This window comes from Rhyacophila brunnea, unplaced genomic scaffold, assembly GCF_057557595.1.
Source record: "Rhyacophila brunnea isolate RB1 unplaced genomic scaffold, BYU_Rbru_1.0 scaffold_4, whole genome shotgun sequence".
Lineage (NCBI taxonomy): Eukaryota > Metazoa > Arthropoda > Insecta > Trichoptera > Rhyacophilidae > Rhyacophila > Rhyacophila brunnea.
The window spans coordinates 12,330,543-12,349,046 of record NW_028233068.1 but is presented as its reverse complement, the minus strand read 5'-3'; the positions used below and the strand labels follow the sequence as shown (position 1 = coordinate 12,349,046).

Genomic DNA, 18,504 nt, shown 5'->3' with positions numbered 1-18,504 from the left:
TACCAGTGAAGACGTAATTGGTAGATTACTACATTTTGATAGAGTATAATAAGATTGCATGGTAGGATAGTAACTCTGTCACTCGCCTTCTCCCACCTCCTACGATCCAATGTTGCCTTGTTTCAGTATTAAAATATCAGTAGACTGACCAAGAACATGTTTCACCAAAAATAATTAATAATAATATGTATCTTTATAAAAAGTGACCTTTGATGCAATATAATTTTTAGTATTTAAGTATTTTCTACTTCTACAGTATATCTTCTAAAATATCAATAGACATTTCAATACTACGTACGATCACAACCACCACTGTGTCTTATTTAGTCGCGGAATGGTTGATTTTCTCCTTGCGTTAGCTGAAGTGTCGGGGTGTTGGGGGTGTGAGTGATACATAATAATGCCTATCCTCGTCTCACTCGCGACCATCATCCTAAACTTGAGCGAACAAGAAAGAAAAATTCGACCTTCGATGACTCGACTCTTCCATACAATTTGTAATGTGGAAAATAAGTATTCTAGTATTACTCTACCACTAACTCTACCAATGAAAACAAGGCTTCAGCTTGCATAAATTCGGCCGATTGTTGCATTATTTGATTTGTGATAAATTCTATAAAGTTATTCCACTATTTATAAATTTCTATCTTACCCAGACAAGCCAGGTGTCAACAGTGCCAAAATAACACCTGTTATCTTTCACGGCCCTTCTGACAGCTCGCACTTCGTCAATGAGCCATCGTAACTTCGGCGCACTAAAATAAGGGGAAAGGGGAAGGCCACTGGCTTCACTAGACCCGTTTAGGTTTTCTACTAATGATGCCGTCCTGTTGTCATTCCAGGCTGTAAAACAATAATAAATAGATACATTATCTACCCAAATCTAACTCGTTGTGAGTACAATTTATTAGTTTTGGGTTAATCGAGTTTGAAGAGTGAATCCAAATATGTGCGATGTTGGTATATACGGCAGAGTTGAATTACGGGTAGTGATGACTTAGCCGGCTCGCAAATCTAAACTCGTCTCGTCTGCAACATGTCGAATAGGTATGTCAATGTGACGTTACCATTATTCATAAAACACACATTGCCACATAGAGCTCCGCACATTGGTGGAATGCGACATTTTAGTTTGAAAAAAATCTCGTGCTGCTAGCAACAAATCGCACGCGTTTCAGGCTGTGAGTCAAAGCCGCCAGCACGCATACACACGTGCTAGGAATTGGTGATTCCTGTTTAGACGTCAAAGCTCGCCGGTCGCCGCATCCCAACATATCCACATTTCGAGAGGTTACATATTATGAAACATCGGTGCAAAATTCCTAGAAGGTTTGATTTATGGCTGTGCGGCAGACAAGGCGAGTTTAGATGTGCGAGCTGGCTTAGGTGGTTTATAAAATATGACAATACCTGCTAAAGAGAACCAAAAGTACACACTCGTGTAATAAATGAAGGGGAATATAACACAGTTATTATAAATTAGGTTAAAATGCAAAACGGCTTAAAAAGACAGTTTGTTCAATGTTTTATTGGTGGTTTTATTTTATGCAAACGTTTGCAGGATTTTTACGTATATTTACAGCCGGAATTACAAAAGTGTTATGTATCTTGATCCATAAAAATCACCAATAAAGCGTTGAAATCACTGCGACAACACTTTCAAGTTAAATCTGTTGAATGAGATTCGAAGCTGCTAAGTCATTCTCTTAATTTTTTATAGCCAGCATAATCTTCTCCATAAAAGTCTTTAGATGAGTACATAAGACAGAATATAACTTAAAGCGCTGGCTTAGAGCTTAAAGAGCTCAGGATATCTATATTTACTTTAGACTGTTAAGATTATTTTGATGCGATGATATCACGGTAATAATACTAATAGGAAGTAATGTTTTCGGTGGGTTATGCGGAATAGTTTAAACTAATTACTAGAGATTTTTCTTATAAAGAGGCTTAACAGTAATTTCAGAATGTCTTTAGAATGGTTAATTATAGATAAGTTAATAATAGTTGGAAATACAAAACTGCTTTAGTTACATACAAGATACTGTTGTGCGATTTTTACTAATATTAAAATCATCTACATAATGATACAAATTCATTCCCTTTGGCTGCTATGTTTTTAGCGAGAAATGCTACCACTTATAATATTGTTGATAAAAAAATATGTTATTATTACACCCTACCTTTCTTATTGATTGTGTGAGAACAGATTAATTATTTTAACACCAAGCGTACGGGAGACTAATAACAACAACTCGCAGTAGGTTGAATTGAATAGAGGATTGCCTGAAAACTTGCCAATTGAGGGTACATGAATCTACATTCCCTGTTCACACATACAGTTTGTCACCAATACATTTTTTTCTTTGCTCGACTTAGAAGGTTTCTTCGAATGTAATTCTAATAGTTTTGTCAGCGGAAACATATAAAGTTAAAAATAATTTCCCATGAATAAAATTCCGACATTATATTGATTTGATAATTGCCAATAACCTCAGATTATTTACACTTGAATACAGTATTTCTTTATGTTTTGATTGTATTATATTATTATTCAGAATAAGATAGAATAATGATAATAGGTATGTTTAAAATTGATAACACTAATGGCCCAAGTGTATGTAATTAATTGTACTAATTTAATGTCAATTAGAAGTTTTAACAAGAAATAGGTACATACATGGATTTCCCCTTAACTACAATTTCCAATTAATAAATCATTCAAAGTTTCCAAAATAATTTACCATTCTAAGCATTGTGACGTCAACAATGATTGTGTTTAACGTTTCTGGCTGATATTATAAAGAACGATATTGGTTCAAAAGGTTAAAAAAATTCGGTAATGTTCGGTTAAAGCGGATACTGCGGAAAACGCATTTTGAAAATAGCCGATAAACTGGATTATTTGTTAGGTTAACCTAACCAAACCTAACCTAACCTAACCTAAACTAACCCAAACTAACAAATAATCCAGTTTATCGGCTATTTTCAAAATGCGTTTTCCGCTGTATCCGCTTTAACCGAACAGTACCAAAAATTCAGATCACAAAATGTAAACTTGCAACAGATGAAGCTGCAATGCAAAATTAAATGCAGCTAATTTCATTATGAGCTTTAGTAACCTTAGAAACAGGCTCGCATTCATAATGCATCTATATTCATGTAAGATTTTACTTCAACATCTTTGGCTAACGTCGTTTGGATTGATTTTTACAGAAATAATAAAATTGTAGACCATATAATATTTTTTCTGTTACCAATTTGAAAATATCTATTAGGGTGAAACCGGTCTTGTGTTTGTGGTAAATAAGATAAATAAAAATATAACTTAAATATTATTATCAAAGCGTGTTTTAGTATTAGTTGTGCCGGGAGGTATTAGAATGGTGGTGACCGGCAGGCCAAGAATTTATATGAAAAAATAAAACCTAACAAACATCATTATTTATAGACATTTTAAAAGTATACCATAAAGACTTGTATATCGGTTAAGAACCTTAGTTAAGTCACCATGGTTACAAGAGATGGCAGTATATTGTGTATAATATATTAATTTATTTAAAACAACCGACCTGAGCTAATGTAGTGAGTGCAAAGTAAAGCGTGTATACACGCTCATTTTCTATGGCCAACCTTGCACGCACGGATTTGTAAAGGAAAACATGCTTACATATGGCATTGTACAGAGGTTCGCCAGTTGTTTTATCCCAAACTATGGTAGTTTCCCTTTGATTTGTTACTCCTATTGTCATGATATTTTTCTTGTCATAGCCTGTAAAAAAAAAAGATAGCACATCATTATTTACCATGGACTACATATATATTGATATACAGAGCATAATTTGACTGTAAGACATTTTTATTCTCACAAGTGAATGAATATGAAAATAAGTGATACAGAAAGTCATAGAAATAGACCAAACCTCAATAATAACAGTAAACCATCTTCTTTTTGTATCTATATAATATTCTGCAGGAAGGATGGAGCATATTATAGTGATGTATTTATTTTTATGTAATAGTACTTTCAAATTTATTATAAAGATTGTTTGTACAATTCTATATAATATAAGCGTGCAGTTTTAAGCCTATCTTTTCTTATCAAGTATTAATAAGCATGCATAATGAATGGTTGGTAATCCATTTGATAGAGATTTGCTTTATTGCACCATTGTTTTTATCAATCTAATCGTCTGAAATGCAATGCATCTTTATCGCTCATTGTTTCAAACTCCTCTCTAATGGATATTGTTTTATAGGTATCCACTTTCCTTTCTATTATCCATTCATTTGGTTGAAATTTCATGTCCAAGCTGAAGTCAGTATGTACCTACCAGCATTCATTACAATAAACAACTTCTTTTGTAGTTTATGAATGCCATGCTTGTTTCGGGGAAAAATTCTAATTATATATTCTAAGTGTATTTTTGTTTGAATTGCGACTTTCTGTGTTGTGACAGGTCATTTAAAAATACCTATTCTCTAATACAACGAGTAATGGTTATAATGAGCAAATTCAGTCGGTCCCATCTTCCTCGTAATAACCAAGTTCGACTGTATCTTCTAATAAAGCCAGTTTAAATATAAAAGGTGTTTATATGAAGTTGATCCCGCCGTTCTATAACAATATGTCATCACCTTGTAGGGAGATACTGTAGTTTTCATTTTTAAACATATTCTTTGATTATAGTGTAAACAGTATTCTAGCAGAGTAGTGCGAATATGTCATACACACTACAACAATGTGCTGAAATTGTCATAACTTATTGTCATTCAAACAAAATCTGCTGTGCCAACGTAGCGAGATTTTCACAGAAAACATCGAAATCGTAAGGCTCCTGCGACAGAATTTTTTTTTTACTTGAAAGGGAAAGTTTGTGTGGACAAACCAAGAAATCAAGATTTTAAGGAATACAATTTTGATACGCAGCAGTGGTGAAGGGTGGAGGTAGGCTATGGAGATTAGACATAAACAGAGCACACTACACTTTGTCTGGCATACTTATTTGTTTTCATTGAACTAAGAATGGGTTTTTAAAATTTGATTAAACTATGCGTAAACGAAACCATAATGTATATTAAATAAAAAATATTCTTTTGTCTATAAAGCCTCAATTACATTGAGTTTCTTTACGAGCTGTTTATTGGCGAATTTACAATCTGCCTGTAAAGTCGCCCAGTGTAATCATCCAATAAGCTAATAAGCAGGTTGTAAACACTCTACCGAGAAAAGTTGAAAGCCGGTCAACTTTACACCCTACACGCCGGCGTGTGGGCCTACTGCGTCTGCGCAGTAGAGCGCAGTACCAACCTCCCGGTAAAAAAAAGAACTACGTTCCGTCAAAATAGTCGTTGGCTTGTGGCTTCTCAGCGAATGGAAAGTTTTGTGTGTAATCATCAAATCGCAGTGGCTGAATCGCCCGCTTTTAAATTCGCCAATAAACAGCTCGTAAATAAGCTCAATGTAATTGAGGCTTTAAATACATTAGGCTTATAGGTATTATTTTGTGCCACCATATACTAATATGAATTTTTTTGATATGATCTGGAATTTCTAATCTTCCGCAAGATATTCGGTAGTTATTTTTAACTATTAATTATTTTTATTTTAAACTAGCCATGGTTGCCAATACATAACCAATCAAAATATTATTTTTAAAGGATTTTAACCCGCTTCTTTCGGATCAGTTTAGCACAACGTTATCAACTAGAGCTAGACCATAGTTTCTTAACCGGTGGTCCGCGAAAATTTTTGGGTGGGCCGCAAAAATTTTCTGCAGTTCAAAAATAGTTAGTATCCATTTTTAAAAGCTTATATTAAATTTCAAGTAATAAATATCTTACAGAACTCGTGCACCTACAAGGGTTCACAATGAATTAACAAGTCATTTTCGCAATGAATGACATATAAGTAGTCATAAATCATTTCATAGAAGGACGGGGCGTGGTTTAAATAGAAACTCAACATTTGAAGTGGGGTTGTATTATATTTCGACAATTGTTTCAAAGATAGTGTAAATATAAATATTTATTATTTTATTCCAATGTTGATGGTCCGCAAAACATTTTTTGATTTTTTGTAGTCCGCGAATGTAAAAAGGTTAAGAAACATTGAACTAGACCGTGTGACATAGCAAGGAAAACCTAAATAATAGCTACGTACAAGGGTCAATCGGAAAGAAGAATATTAAACTTATTTACCGAGATCTGTCAACTTCTGAATGGCATTTTCGGCGCAGCGTCGTACTGCATCAAGAATGAGTCTGGGATCCTGTTCCGCCCAACCCTCGCGAGGGAACTCTTGAATGATGTCTTCTTGAGCCGATACGAGTTCATCACTGCACTGGCTCTTGAATATCTGAAAGATAAAGATTTGATGTAAGTATTACAAGTAAACAGGTAGATATTATAATTAGGGAGCGGATTTATATGCAACAAAAAACATGATTATATGCATACACATATGCACTTAAAATCATTGAAATATGCATTAAAACGAAAGAAATATGCAGATAAAAATTGACATTTTTATGGAAAAATATTGTAAATACCAACTTCACCCAATATTACCGATAAAAAATTAATAATCTTAAGCAATATAATACAATCACAAAAAAAAACACAAATAATCAATATAAAGTTAATCAATTACTATTTTCAAAATAGTTTGTTTACAAGTACAAATAATTGAACAAGAAATGCAAAATGTAAACTATGGAAACTAAACACAACTTAAAAAAACAGAAACGACATACTTAACTATTCTTAAATACTATTTACAGTTTTTTTGTCCGAAAAAATAAGTTACAATATTTTTTCAATATTCTCTGGCATAAAATTTTCCGCATATCTGTCAGTATTTTGTTTATATGCGGAAAATGATCTCTCAACGTCCACAGAGGTGATAGCGCAAAATTTAAATAAAGGCCTGAGTTGACTTCACTTTTTCTGATAAATTAATGAAATGCTCGGGGATGCCATTAAAAATGCAAATGCATCTACCTGATTTAGTTTTGTTTCGATAAAATTATAAATGCAAAAGCCCAAAATATGCATTTATTAATGAAATAGGGACTAATGTCTCAAATATGCATTTATGTGTAGGTACAATAAAATTTTATTTTTGGATTCTGCGGCCCTAATTATAATACAAAATAATCATTATGTATTAAACATTCTAGCAATAGTCAAAACTCTTTGATATTATTAGAATTTATCTTATAAGAATGACTGTTCAAGTGTGCATTTATCTTTTGGATTAACCAATATTATCTCACCCTTACTGCTTGATAGTCAATACTGTAGTAAAAATGACTACCAAATAAGAAACAAAAACTTGGTGAAGCTAGTAATCGTTAGTAGACAGTTTCATAATTGGTGGACCGAAATGTATGGCTTAAGGCTATACCTCAGTTGAGGCATGGTCTAAAAAGATTGTGCCTAGGCGACGCGCGGATTGTGCAAATGACGCGTGCCGAACGAAATATAATTTGACATAAAAATCCAACATGCGTCCATTTAATGTTCTGTTTATTGTTCTATAAGTAACAATAATAAAATATTCATTGACATGTTTTCTTTTTTAAGTAAATGGGTAACGTTTTTAGTCATCTTTACACGATTTAAGAATTAATACCCCGTCGCCATTACGAAACAAATTGACGTGTTCACAGCTCGACTTTCGTTCTCCGATTGCCAGCGAGTCCAAAATTTCGTCGCACCTATAGTTGAAAATTATTTGCCGTTTCACTGAACTTAATAAAAAAAGTGATAAAGCTTAATATGTGTGCTATGTTCTGTGAGTGGTAACTAAGAACATCATCATTTTTTAATAGAATTCTTAAAAACTAGTTTTTCCCCCCATGAAAAACTACTTGGTACGTCTGACAGTCGAAAAATAATGTTAGGAAAATTTTGGCACGCGTACCTACGAAAAAAGGTTCGCCAACCCTGTTATATGGTACGTACATGTGCGGTGACCATATTTGGTTGGCAAAAATAGAAATATTTTTCCGAAAAAAATCCAGGTTGGGGTTGGGATCGAGGGGATCGAGACTATATTATTTTAATTTCTATAATTTATTTGCACATCTAATAAAGATAAAATAAACGATAAAAGTAGGTTTATCACAGGAAAAATAACTTATTAATCTATTCTGTGGTTATATTTAAAAAAAAAAAAAACTCAAGGACACCTAGTATAAAGAAAGGACTGTCATCTTAATATGTATTATAATATAAATAACCGAAAGTATATGATGAGCTGAACAGAATGAAGAAACTTCTACACATAATATAAGTAAGATCAAAGTCTATGAATATGACGTAATATTATAATGCTTAGTCAGTGAACCTGATAATTCACACTATTGATTTTCAAGGAGATAAACATAAAACGGCCTATTTTTCCAGTTTGATGCATTACTTCCATGCTGCTCAAAATTATTATTTATTAGTGGTTCGTAATATATTGATTATAATATTAAAAACACACGTATTGCTTACATTTATGGAATACTATCAGTAAATTAACTGCATTCAAATATAAACAACATATTATCAAATACATATACATTTCTGAGTATTCAGGGCACGAAATGGAACGGAACGCACCGAAGTGCCGTTCCGGCTTGTGAAAATTGTAAAATTATCGCTCCGTCTCGTGGAAAAAATAATATGTTGACCGTCTGAGCTAGATAGGCCATATAATAGAAAATCTGACACACTTATTTTTATAAAATACACATACGATTTTATAACTATGTAAATATCTTCAGAAAATTTGTCGAGCGCTCCGGTTCGTAAACTTTTCCATTTCGAGAGCTGTGGGTATTATAGTATGGAAGTTGTGTACCTACATAATATGAGTAGGTTTAAAAACAAACAGGCAAATCCCACGTACTCTCGCGACTCTCGTGGTGCAGTGCGTAAGGCTGTAACGTAATTTATTCAAGTACCTTAGAATAAATACGTTTGAACATTTTAATGGCAACACTTTGCCTCGGAAATTAAACGTTGTTAACATGGCCGACTGCAGCGGAATCAATTTTTAAGTTGGTATCTCCTGCGCGTGGGTAGGCGATTGTGTGCGCGTGGATCGTACGGTAGTCAACATCCTGAGTGCAACGAGGAAAGTCCTGTTTTGAACGAAGCGTGCGTGCCAGGTTTCGGACGCCTGAACGCACCGAAATGGCGGACGCACTCACACTGTATTTATTGTATCACTTGTCTAGAGGATTAGATTCCTGTTTTTTAACCATTAATAACTCCCCACAGAAACTCTAGTTTTGTTGTGTTAGGCATGGCATTTGTTCGATTTAAATTGTAACTCTTTATTAATATACTTTGGCGGTTGAGCCGCGTGTTACTTGTTTCAATAAATTTCATAGTGTCCGATCTCGGAACCTAAACGATTTTATTATTTCATTCTTTGCCCTGTTATGTCCCCCGTGTTTTGGTAAACACAGTTGGAGGAATCAAGGCGAAGTGGCCCTTTCTAATTTACAATATAATTAATTGAACATTCTAAGGTGAAGTACTGGGAGCTTGAACTATTTTGAACATACATCATGGTATCCACGACCTTCAGATAAGTAGGTATTATTTCTCACAGGGATGGGGATTCATATGCTATACCGCTGTTTGTTATATTTTTTGAGCTAGTCCGGATGTGATAACATTATAGGTACACACACACATGTATTTTAATATTGCTAAAGCATGGGTGAATTATCTAGTCGTTACAAGGCGCTGACCTTCCATCCAGACGTCGGGGTTCGATCCCGGTGAGAACACAATATTTTTATGTGATTTTCTCAAAACCTGGGTGTTTGTGATTGTTTCACTTCTATTAATAAATACGCTACTGTCATTGGTCCTCTAGGCCTGTTAAAGTTTTAAAAAGAATATAATTGAGATATGCAGACATAAGTAGTTTTTCAGATGCATATAAGTCTAATTATATTAATAGAGTGTACCTATGTTATATAGTTACATCCACGGTGGCCGCGCGGCTTCAGCGATGGACTATCACGCCGTGGGTCTCAGGTTCGAATCCTGGGTCTGGCAAGTACACATATTGTTTTTAAATTTGTGTGTGAGTCAGGGTATGGACCTAATAGGTTGAGCAAGTGGCTGACATCCATTTATCGTAAAAAACAAAGTCTGTTAATACAAACCTCTACTCTGTGGAGGCCCATATGATCCTATTAGGATCGGACATGGTCGAAAAAAAAATATCTATGTACAGAGCCATGTCGATTATTTTGTATAATTTAAAAATACCATACCTCACATTATATTACGCGGGATTTGAATCTGTTATCACTGGATTCGCGCTAATGTGTTTTACCAATTAAGCTACGGGCGCCCTATCTAATTACGACGAAATTAAGCAGTAGTAGTTTTTAGATGAAATTCTAATCAAATTGCGATAATTTCTGACTATAGGTTTTTGTGTTTTAAATCAAGGTATCAATTAAGTGCCCTAATTAAAAACCTAAATCTTGTGAATTATTCGTTGGATAAAAGAAACAGTTTATAAAAATAACAATTTCTTTTGATTTGATTTGAAGATTAGAAAAAATAATAATTACAGCTGTGCATTTAAAAAATGAAAATAGACACTAACTTGATTTTAAACAACACATTATAATAAGTCGGTATATCTAACTATTAACAATTTATATTAATTTGTATTTATAATATATCGCGTTAGTAAATAATTTTAATAAAAAAAAAAAAAAACACGAAAAATATTTTTAAACTTTATGGCGGTAAAACAACTGAACTCAACTGTAAAAACCAGAGATTATTTTAAAATTTATAAAGATATGTTGCCAGGCTGAAAACATTTCCTTCCAGATATTTTTATAACTTAATTAATACTCTATAACTACAACTCAATTTGTTTTAAGATTATTGGTTTTCAGCTATTCTCTCGACCTCTTCTTTCGATGTAGTAAGAGGTATTTATAAATAACGGCGAAATATCTCAAACACAATTGCCCTGGATCCAAATACACAATAATATGTTAATTTAGAAAGAAAGTAAGGTGTGAAATAGCACCGTTCGCCAAACATGAAACAGGTCTCAATACACCGTTAGCATACGTGTTTAATTATTCTGCAATTTACTGACAATAAGATTAACGAGATAAAAAAACTAATGAAAAAATGTACACTTACCACGAATCGAACAGATTTTGTCCCCTCGTCAATGACTCCAACTAGGGGGCGGTTGCCGTCCACAGACTCCATTCTTTTGACTGAAACAAATCAAATTCAACAATTAGTATAAGAAACACGCACAGTAACGATTAATGAATGATAATTTTAAACGGTCAAAGTGCTTAGACGGATGCGTCATTAAAATTGCAATGACAATCAGTTTATGAAATAAAATGAGAATTCCATAAGGAAACAATTAATATAGTAATCAATGGGGAAGAGAATATTACTGGCATGATTTTAGCCGCAAACGCACCTGGATGTTCGAAAAATAAGCCGGCGACATTTTGTAAATTAAAACCATTAGATAGGTATCTACCTATTCTACTTGTCAATAATAACAACTTTCTAATGTCAAAAATCCGATTTCATATCTAATTAGTGCAACCTGTTTTCGGTTGGAAGTCACAATAATATGCAGCTGACTTTGAAAGAGCAAGACGGGCAGATAAACAAAACATAATAGGTAGGTATTACAAGTTGGTCACAAACAAAATTACCACTCATTTAATTTTACAAAATAATGTAACAAAGTTTTTTTCCACAGTGATTTTCTTCCGGTGTGCCAAAGGGACTTGCAGGGGGGGGGGCGAATTAAAGTCTGAACTTGTCCTGGGCAATAATTCATAGCCATGCCACACTAGTCGTGTTTCATATAAAGTAGGTGAGACTGTTTACAAGAGTTTAAAATATATATTTTTTAATCCTAGCAACGTAACTATTGATAGGTATATTTTAAACGCCAAACAGCGGTTTATCGCAAAGACGAAATTCTCGAAAGAATACCTCCAAACCTATTAGATCGGGCACAAAACACATTCAATACGCATTGTCAATTATCATTCCACCTTTAATGAATTGAAAGTGCTTCAACGTATAAATTTTTGGTAGACAGTTGGATTTTATATATCTCGCTGGCACAGTGTTGTCATGTATACTGAAATTTCAGTAGATCTACTGATATTTTTTGTCAATATACCTACTTACTGAATTTTTGATTTTTTTTTTCGAAATTCAATAAATCTACTGATATTTGTGTTTCTCGATAATTGTAAGTTTACTGATGATTATTATAATAATAAACTTGAAATGATTTACGCACGACTTTTTTTATGTGTTACACTTCTAAATTGACGAATAAAGCATTGTAACTCTACCCAAGAGCGCCATTTTACCCATTAATATCATCATTGTTTACAATAAATTAATATTATTAGTTATTTTTATTCTTATTAGTCTTAAATCATATCTAATATACATTTTTCAAAATCTACTGAAATTTTAAATTTTGACTTGGAAACACTGCGCTGGCACTCGGAGACCGAACGTCGAGCTGTGAACACGTCAATTTGTTTCGTGACGGCGACGGGGGTATTTTTAAATCGTGTAAAGATGACTAAAAAACGTTACCCATTTACTTGAAAAAGAAAACATGTCAATGAATATATTATTATTGTTACTAATATAAATAAATACAATCAAAAGAAATGGAACGAATGGCCTCAGTCGCCCAAAAATCACAACGCGATGTATCGCAGCAAAATTAGTGAGGTAAAGAGAGTAATTAATGCTTTATAACTTTGCACTCCGGCGCTAGGATGAAAATGATGTAAGTAATATATTCTAAAAATATATATTTGTAGATATATAAATCTACTAAATTATTTATTAATAATTATTACATAATACATGTGAATATAATTTGATCTGATTTTATGCGAGGTAATCAGGCAAAGAGGCGTATCAGTGTAGTAAAAAGTGCAAAGTTATAAAGCGTATAATCTAGTAGGTATTTCGGATAATGCAGCATCTACCTAATAAATTGGTACGCATGAAATGACGAAACGTAGGTACATAGCGCTGTTATAAAATGTTGAATGAACCATGAAATTTGCCCCCAATGCTGTTATCTTTTTTATTACTTAAATGTAAAAAAATATTTGATATGTTTAAATTAATACGTCATCGCGCATCGTAAATGCCAAAAATAAAACCGGTAAAGTGATAAAAAGCTGGTTTATTTATAATTTGTTTTATCAATTCCGTTATCGGAAATTATTATCACAGCTACCCACCGGGCGACTCTTCAAAATTCCATTGCCTACTACTCTACTACTCTACTACTCTACTACTATAGGCGATTGGGTCCTATTTGGAGCCGTACGTTTTATGTACTTATCTAATAATGTAACGGCAAGAAATACGATGGTTTTAAATTAGTTAATAATTTCTCGGCAAGACAATTACAGTCATACGATTCTTGGAAAAATGCAACCGAGGGAACTCAAGGTCTGTGATGCAACCCATTGCCCACTGAAGAAGGAAGCCGATACATTACACGACTGGTCCTACTTTTCGCCCCTCTCGTTGTCTATGGATGACCTGTCATTGTCTATATATTGCTCATACTGACGCGTCTGTCGTGTTCACTTGTCGGAGTATTCTTAGTTTCAGATTATTTTAACGTATCTTGGAGACCTTGGAGTTCATCTGATTTAATGGTTATGTGTTATTAATAATTGGAAGTGACGATCAAAATATGTAAACTTCTTCTGTGTATAATAATATCATATTACACTAGGACGTTTGTAAATGTGTCAGTCGATTCTAAACGACAATAACTAATAACTTATTTATACTCTTCAGTCATTGTAGAATACTAAACTCTGCTTGCTAGTACGTTATCAATAAATAGTATGGCAGTGGACCACTCGTTGATTGTGCAAAAAGTTATGCTCAGGCTTTATTAATCTAAAGATGGCGGTGTGCAACTCCATTATGCATTCAAGAAGATTGCCATCATGAGTGATGGAAGTACGAACGAATCTCGTTTGTTTAGTGGAAGCCAGAGGCAAACAAATTTTGAAAATAGCCGATATCCTGTATTATTGTTAAGTTAGGTTAAAATTCTTGAATTATTCATGAATTCTTGCCGAAATTGGCTATGAAAATTGTCGCTGTTCCCGCCTGGATTCCAGTAAACAGACTTATACCGAATAATTTACATAATTATTATAGTTAATCGAATAAAATTAGCAAATGTGCAGTCTTTTTTTAAATTAACAGTTTCGGACGGAATTTCTGCCATTATGGGCAGTGTTGACCTGTGTTTACCTGATAACTATCTTAGATTTCTTTTATTTTGTTAAGGGGGGACATGCTCGTCGAAGGTCAAAATTGAGTTTTTATTGTATTTTCAAACCATGATCCTGGACACTCTTTAAACGCTGTAGATAATCTATTTATATAATTTTGAAGCCTTATTATCCTTTATACTTATTTTAAACATTTGATGACTGCATGAAGTATTTTTGTTACATAAAATAGTATTCTTTTAAACCTCTCGCTCTAATGTTTTAGAATATAGTCATATTTCGGTACATAACTGTGCAGTGGTGTTAAAATTTTTTACATTTATTAATTTTTAAACGCATTTATAAAACCATTAGCATAATTTATTACGAGATAATTTTTGTAAAATATTCACGATAAAAAATTATATTGATAATCTCTGTGATCCCAAATTTGACAAGAATTAGACATTTCATTATTCAAAAAATCGGCAATATTAAACATTTGAAGATGATTCTAAAGATACGTATTATAAGCTATGTCTTTGACCATTCAAGTGTGATAAACATCTTATGAATAATGATTGCTTTATAATAATTATTGACCTAAGAATAAGGTAGTGTTTTTTTGAAATACGCCATTTCTTTTGTCATTCCCTAGTAGTTAAGCTACAACATACGGCCGTAGCCATAAATTGACAAACTCTAATTAAAGTAGGGAGTAAAATTATGTTAACGCGCGTGTTTGAACATGTACCTAACTGAATTTTTTCAATTTTTTTTTTAAACGGTACATGTTCAAACACGCGCGTCAATATCATCTTACTCCCTACTTCAATTATAGTTTGTCAATTTATGGCTACGGCCGTATGTTGTAGCTTAACCACTGGGGAATGACAAAAGAAATGGCGTATTTCAAAAAAACACTACCTTATTCTTAGGTCAATAATTATTATAAAGCAATCATTATTCATAAGTTGTTTATCACACTTGAATGGTCAAAAACATAGCTTATAATGAGTATCTTTAGAATCATCTTCAAATGTGTTAATCTTGCCGATTTTTTGAATAATAAAATGCCTAATTCTTGTCAAATTTGGGATCACAGAGATTATCAATATAATTTTTTATCGTGAATATTTTACAAAAATTATCTCGTAATAAATTATGCTAATGGTTTTATAAATGCGTTTAAAAATTAATAAATGTAAAAAATCTTAACACCACTGCACAGTTATGTACCGAAATATGACTATATTCTAAAACATTAGAGCGAGAGGTTTAAAAGAATACTATTTTATGTAACAAAAATACTTCATGCAGTCATCAAATGTTTAAAATAAGTATAAAGGATAATAAGGCTTCAAAATTATATAAATAGATTATCTACAACGTTTAAGGAGTGTCCAGGATCATGGTTTGAAAATACAATCAAAACTCAATTTTGACCTTCGACGAGCATGTCCCCCCTTAACTGTCAATCCATGGAACTGCATTGTATTGTTGTTTTTATTTAATAAAACGCAATTTTTTTGTAGTACTTATTCCACTTTTAATTAATATATTAGGACCGGTTTCGTCCGCCTCAATGTAACTATAAAAAACTATATACTACTAATGTAACTATAAAAAACTTTTCAATATAACATTTTACAACACACAAAATTTGAATTCAATACTGGTGAATACTAAAGATAGATTAGATAAACTTAACCAAAGTGGAATTTATTTATTAAGTTGTGACTCTTGTGATGCCAAATATGTTGACGGGACGTTCTTTTAATACTAGGATCAAAGTAGCCTGTGCCAAAAATGGTAATGCATCTTCAGCTTTTGGAAATCATTTAAGTTTAAATAATCACTCTTTTAATATCAGTAAAAATTTTAAAATCCTGCATTTCAATGAAAAATCTATAAAATTGGATAAACAGGAAATCCTAGAAATTAATAGGTATAAATTTTTGGCCAATTCTAATTTGTTAAATGATCAATTATATTTTGTGTCTTCTCCATTGTTATACCCTATTTAATATTTGGGATTGTCATAACATAACTTTATATATTGTACATTATTTATTATTTTAATTTTTATTTAATTTTGACTCATATTTTGGTTGTATTTGTTTTTTTATTCGATCTCACTTCAATTGATAATATTGTTTATTTTATTTTTTATAAAATTTTTATTGTAAATTTTGACTGATTATTTGTTGATATTAATGTTATTGTAAGTGTAGATTGTTTCATATTTTGTGGTTTGTTAATATTTTAAATAATTTGTTTAATGCCCCTGACGTAGTATGAAATATTGATGTCCAACCTCATTAGTTTTAAATTAATATGTTATTGGGAAGGTATTATTGGACGGATAATTATTTATGTACCTATTGTTATATTATTTCTATCGCTTTGAATTTTGCTTGATAAATATTGTTTTAAAAAAATGTATTCAGTTGAAAATGTCTCACTGAGGCGGACGAAACCGGTCCTAATATATTAATTAAAAGTGGAATAAGTACTACAAAAAAATTGCGTTTTATTAAATAAAAACAACAAAACTATCTTAGAAATAGAGGGCATGAGTTGTTTATTCTTCCAATGTGCAGAACCAACCTGTCACTGGTAATGCCAATTGGGGGGCAATAACTGTGTTCAACCAAATTGCTTCAGGTGTTGATATATTCCACTTGCGTGAGGGTGAGTTTCGGTGGACGCTATTATACAAATTCTTAAAATGGGGTCTCCTTAGCAAACTCGGTGTACTTGTTTGAACTTCTTTAGGTATAATTTTATTGTATTTTTAATTTATTTATTTTTAGCATATTGTGGACATTACAAATTATAAGTTTAAGACGTTCACAACATGACATGAAACATTATTATAAAGAAGGGGAAAACGGTAATAAAAGCGATAAAAATGAAAATATAAAAAGAGAACACAATATAATTGCACATCTATAGAAGTTCAAAATACACAGAGTTTGCTAAGGAGGCCCTATTTTAAGAATTTATAAAATAGCGTCCACCTAAACTCACCCTCATGCAAGTGGAATATATCAACACCCGAAGCAATTTGGTTGAACATAGTTATCTTATCAGTTATCACACTGCTTTTGTACGTTTATATTATGTTATCTTTTTATATTTTCATCTTTATCGCTTTTATTACTTTTTTCCCTTCTTTATAATAATGTTTCATGTCATGTTGTGAACGTCTTAAGCTTATAATTTGTAATGTCCACAATATGTTTTAAATTTTTTTTTTTAAATGTCACAAGGGTTCCGTCAAACAAAAAAGGTTGAGAATCGATACTACGATATTCTCTGATTCACTAGTGAGAATCGGATTGATTTGATATTGTGTAAAATAAATATTGGCTGTATAATATGCCCAGCCCGATATCGAACTTTGATCCCAGGTAACGCGTGTAGATATGTGATTTTTGAGACAGTGCGCTACGTAATCGAGCAAATAATATCAACGTGTACAAAGTACACAACAGTAGTAATTAGACACCGGATATCTGGAGTCCTTTTTTTTGGGACGGACTCGAATATTACAACATTTTTTAATTAAAAAATGCGTTAATAATTTATGGAACCTATGTTTTTCAGAAAAATAAGTTGTACGATGTAGTAGGTACAATGAAATATGAAATAAATGATATTGATAATATGTGCAAGAGACTTTATCGATACTTAATTATATAGAAACGCTGCTATTAGTAGGTAGATATACTATACTATTTAGAGAAATTAATGAAGCGCTTACGTATAGAGTGGAAAAATTAGTTGTTAATAGTAATATCTATAATATTTAATAATATTCCACTTTTTATATACATACCTATTATTGTAATCAAAGTTTAAAATTTCTACTAAACTACTTTTATTTTCACTATCAAATAACAAATCACACTTGCTCCCATAATGAGAAGGACCTGACAGCTAGTGTATTATTAAAATCGTACCAAATCTGAATGATTTCGTATATTATGTTGATACTACGAAAATATATAATATGAAAACATATTATTATATTATATGGATTTATGGATGGGTAAAATGGGGAATATCGGACCTATGTGGTTAATGAAACCCTTTAGAAAAAGTTTCGTACGAAAGATACTTCAAATCGTACTTTTGTGTTTCAAGCAAGTGGTTGGACATATTGAGATATTCAATTTTAATATATAGGTACTGA

At 32.3% G+C, this 18,504-nt stretch overlaps 1 protein-coding gene across 2 annotated transcripts in view; it reads right to left on the bottom strand.

Annotated features, from left to right (window-relative positions):
* Gk2 (Glycerol kinase 2) overlaps positions 1-18,504 on the bottom strand; it is a 57,346-nt gene that overhangs the window by 11,665 nt on the left and 27,177 nt on the right. For both annotated transcript variants that reach the window (XM_085954088.1, XM_085954089.1), the window contains 4 exons: positions 11,188-11,267; positions 6,202-6,358; positions 3,671-3,772; positions 653-843 (listed from right to left, as the gene is read on the bottom strand). In XM_085954088.1, the coding sequence (XP_085810214.1) occupies positions 653-843; positions 3,671-3,772; positions 6,202-6,358; positions 11,188-11,267 (530 nt within the window). The remainder of the gene's footprint in view (positions 1-652; positions 844-3,670; positions 3,773-6,201; positions 6,359-11,187; positions 11,268-18,504) is intronic.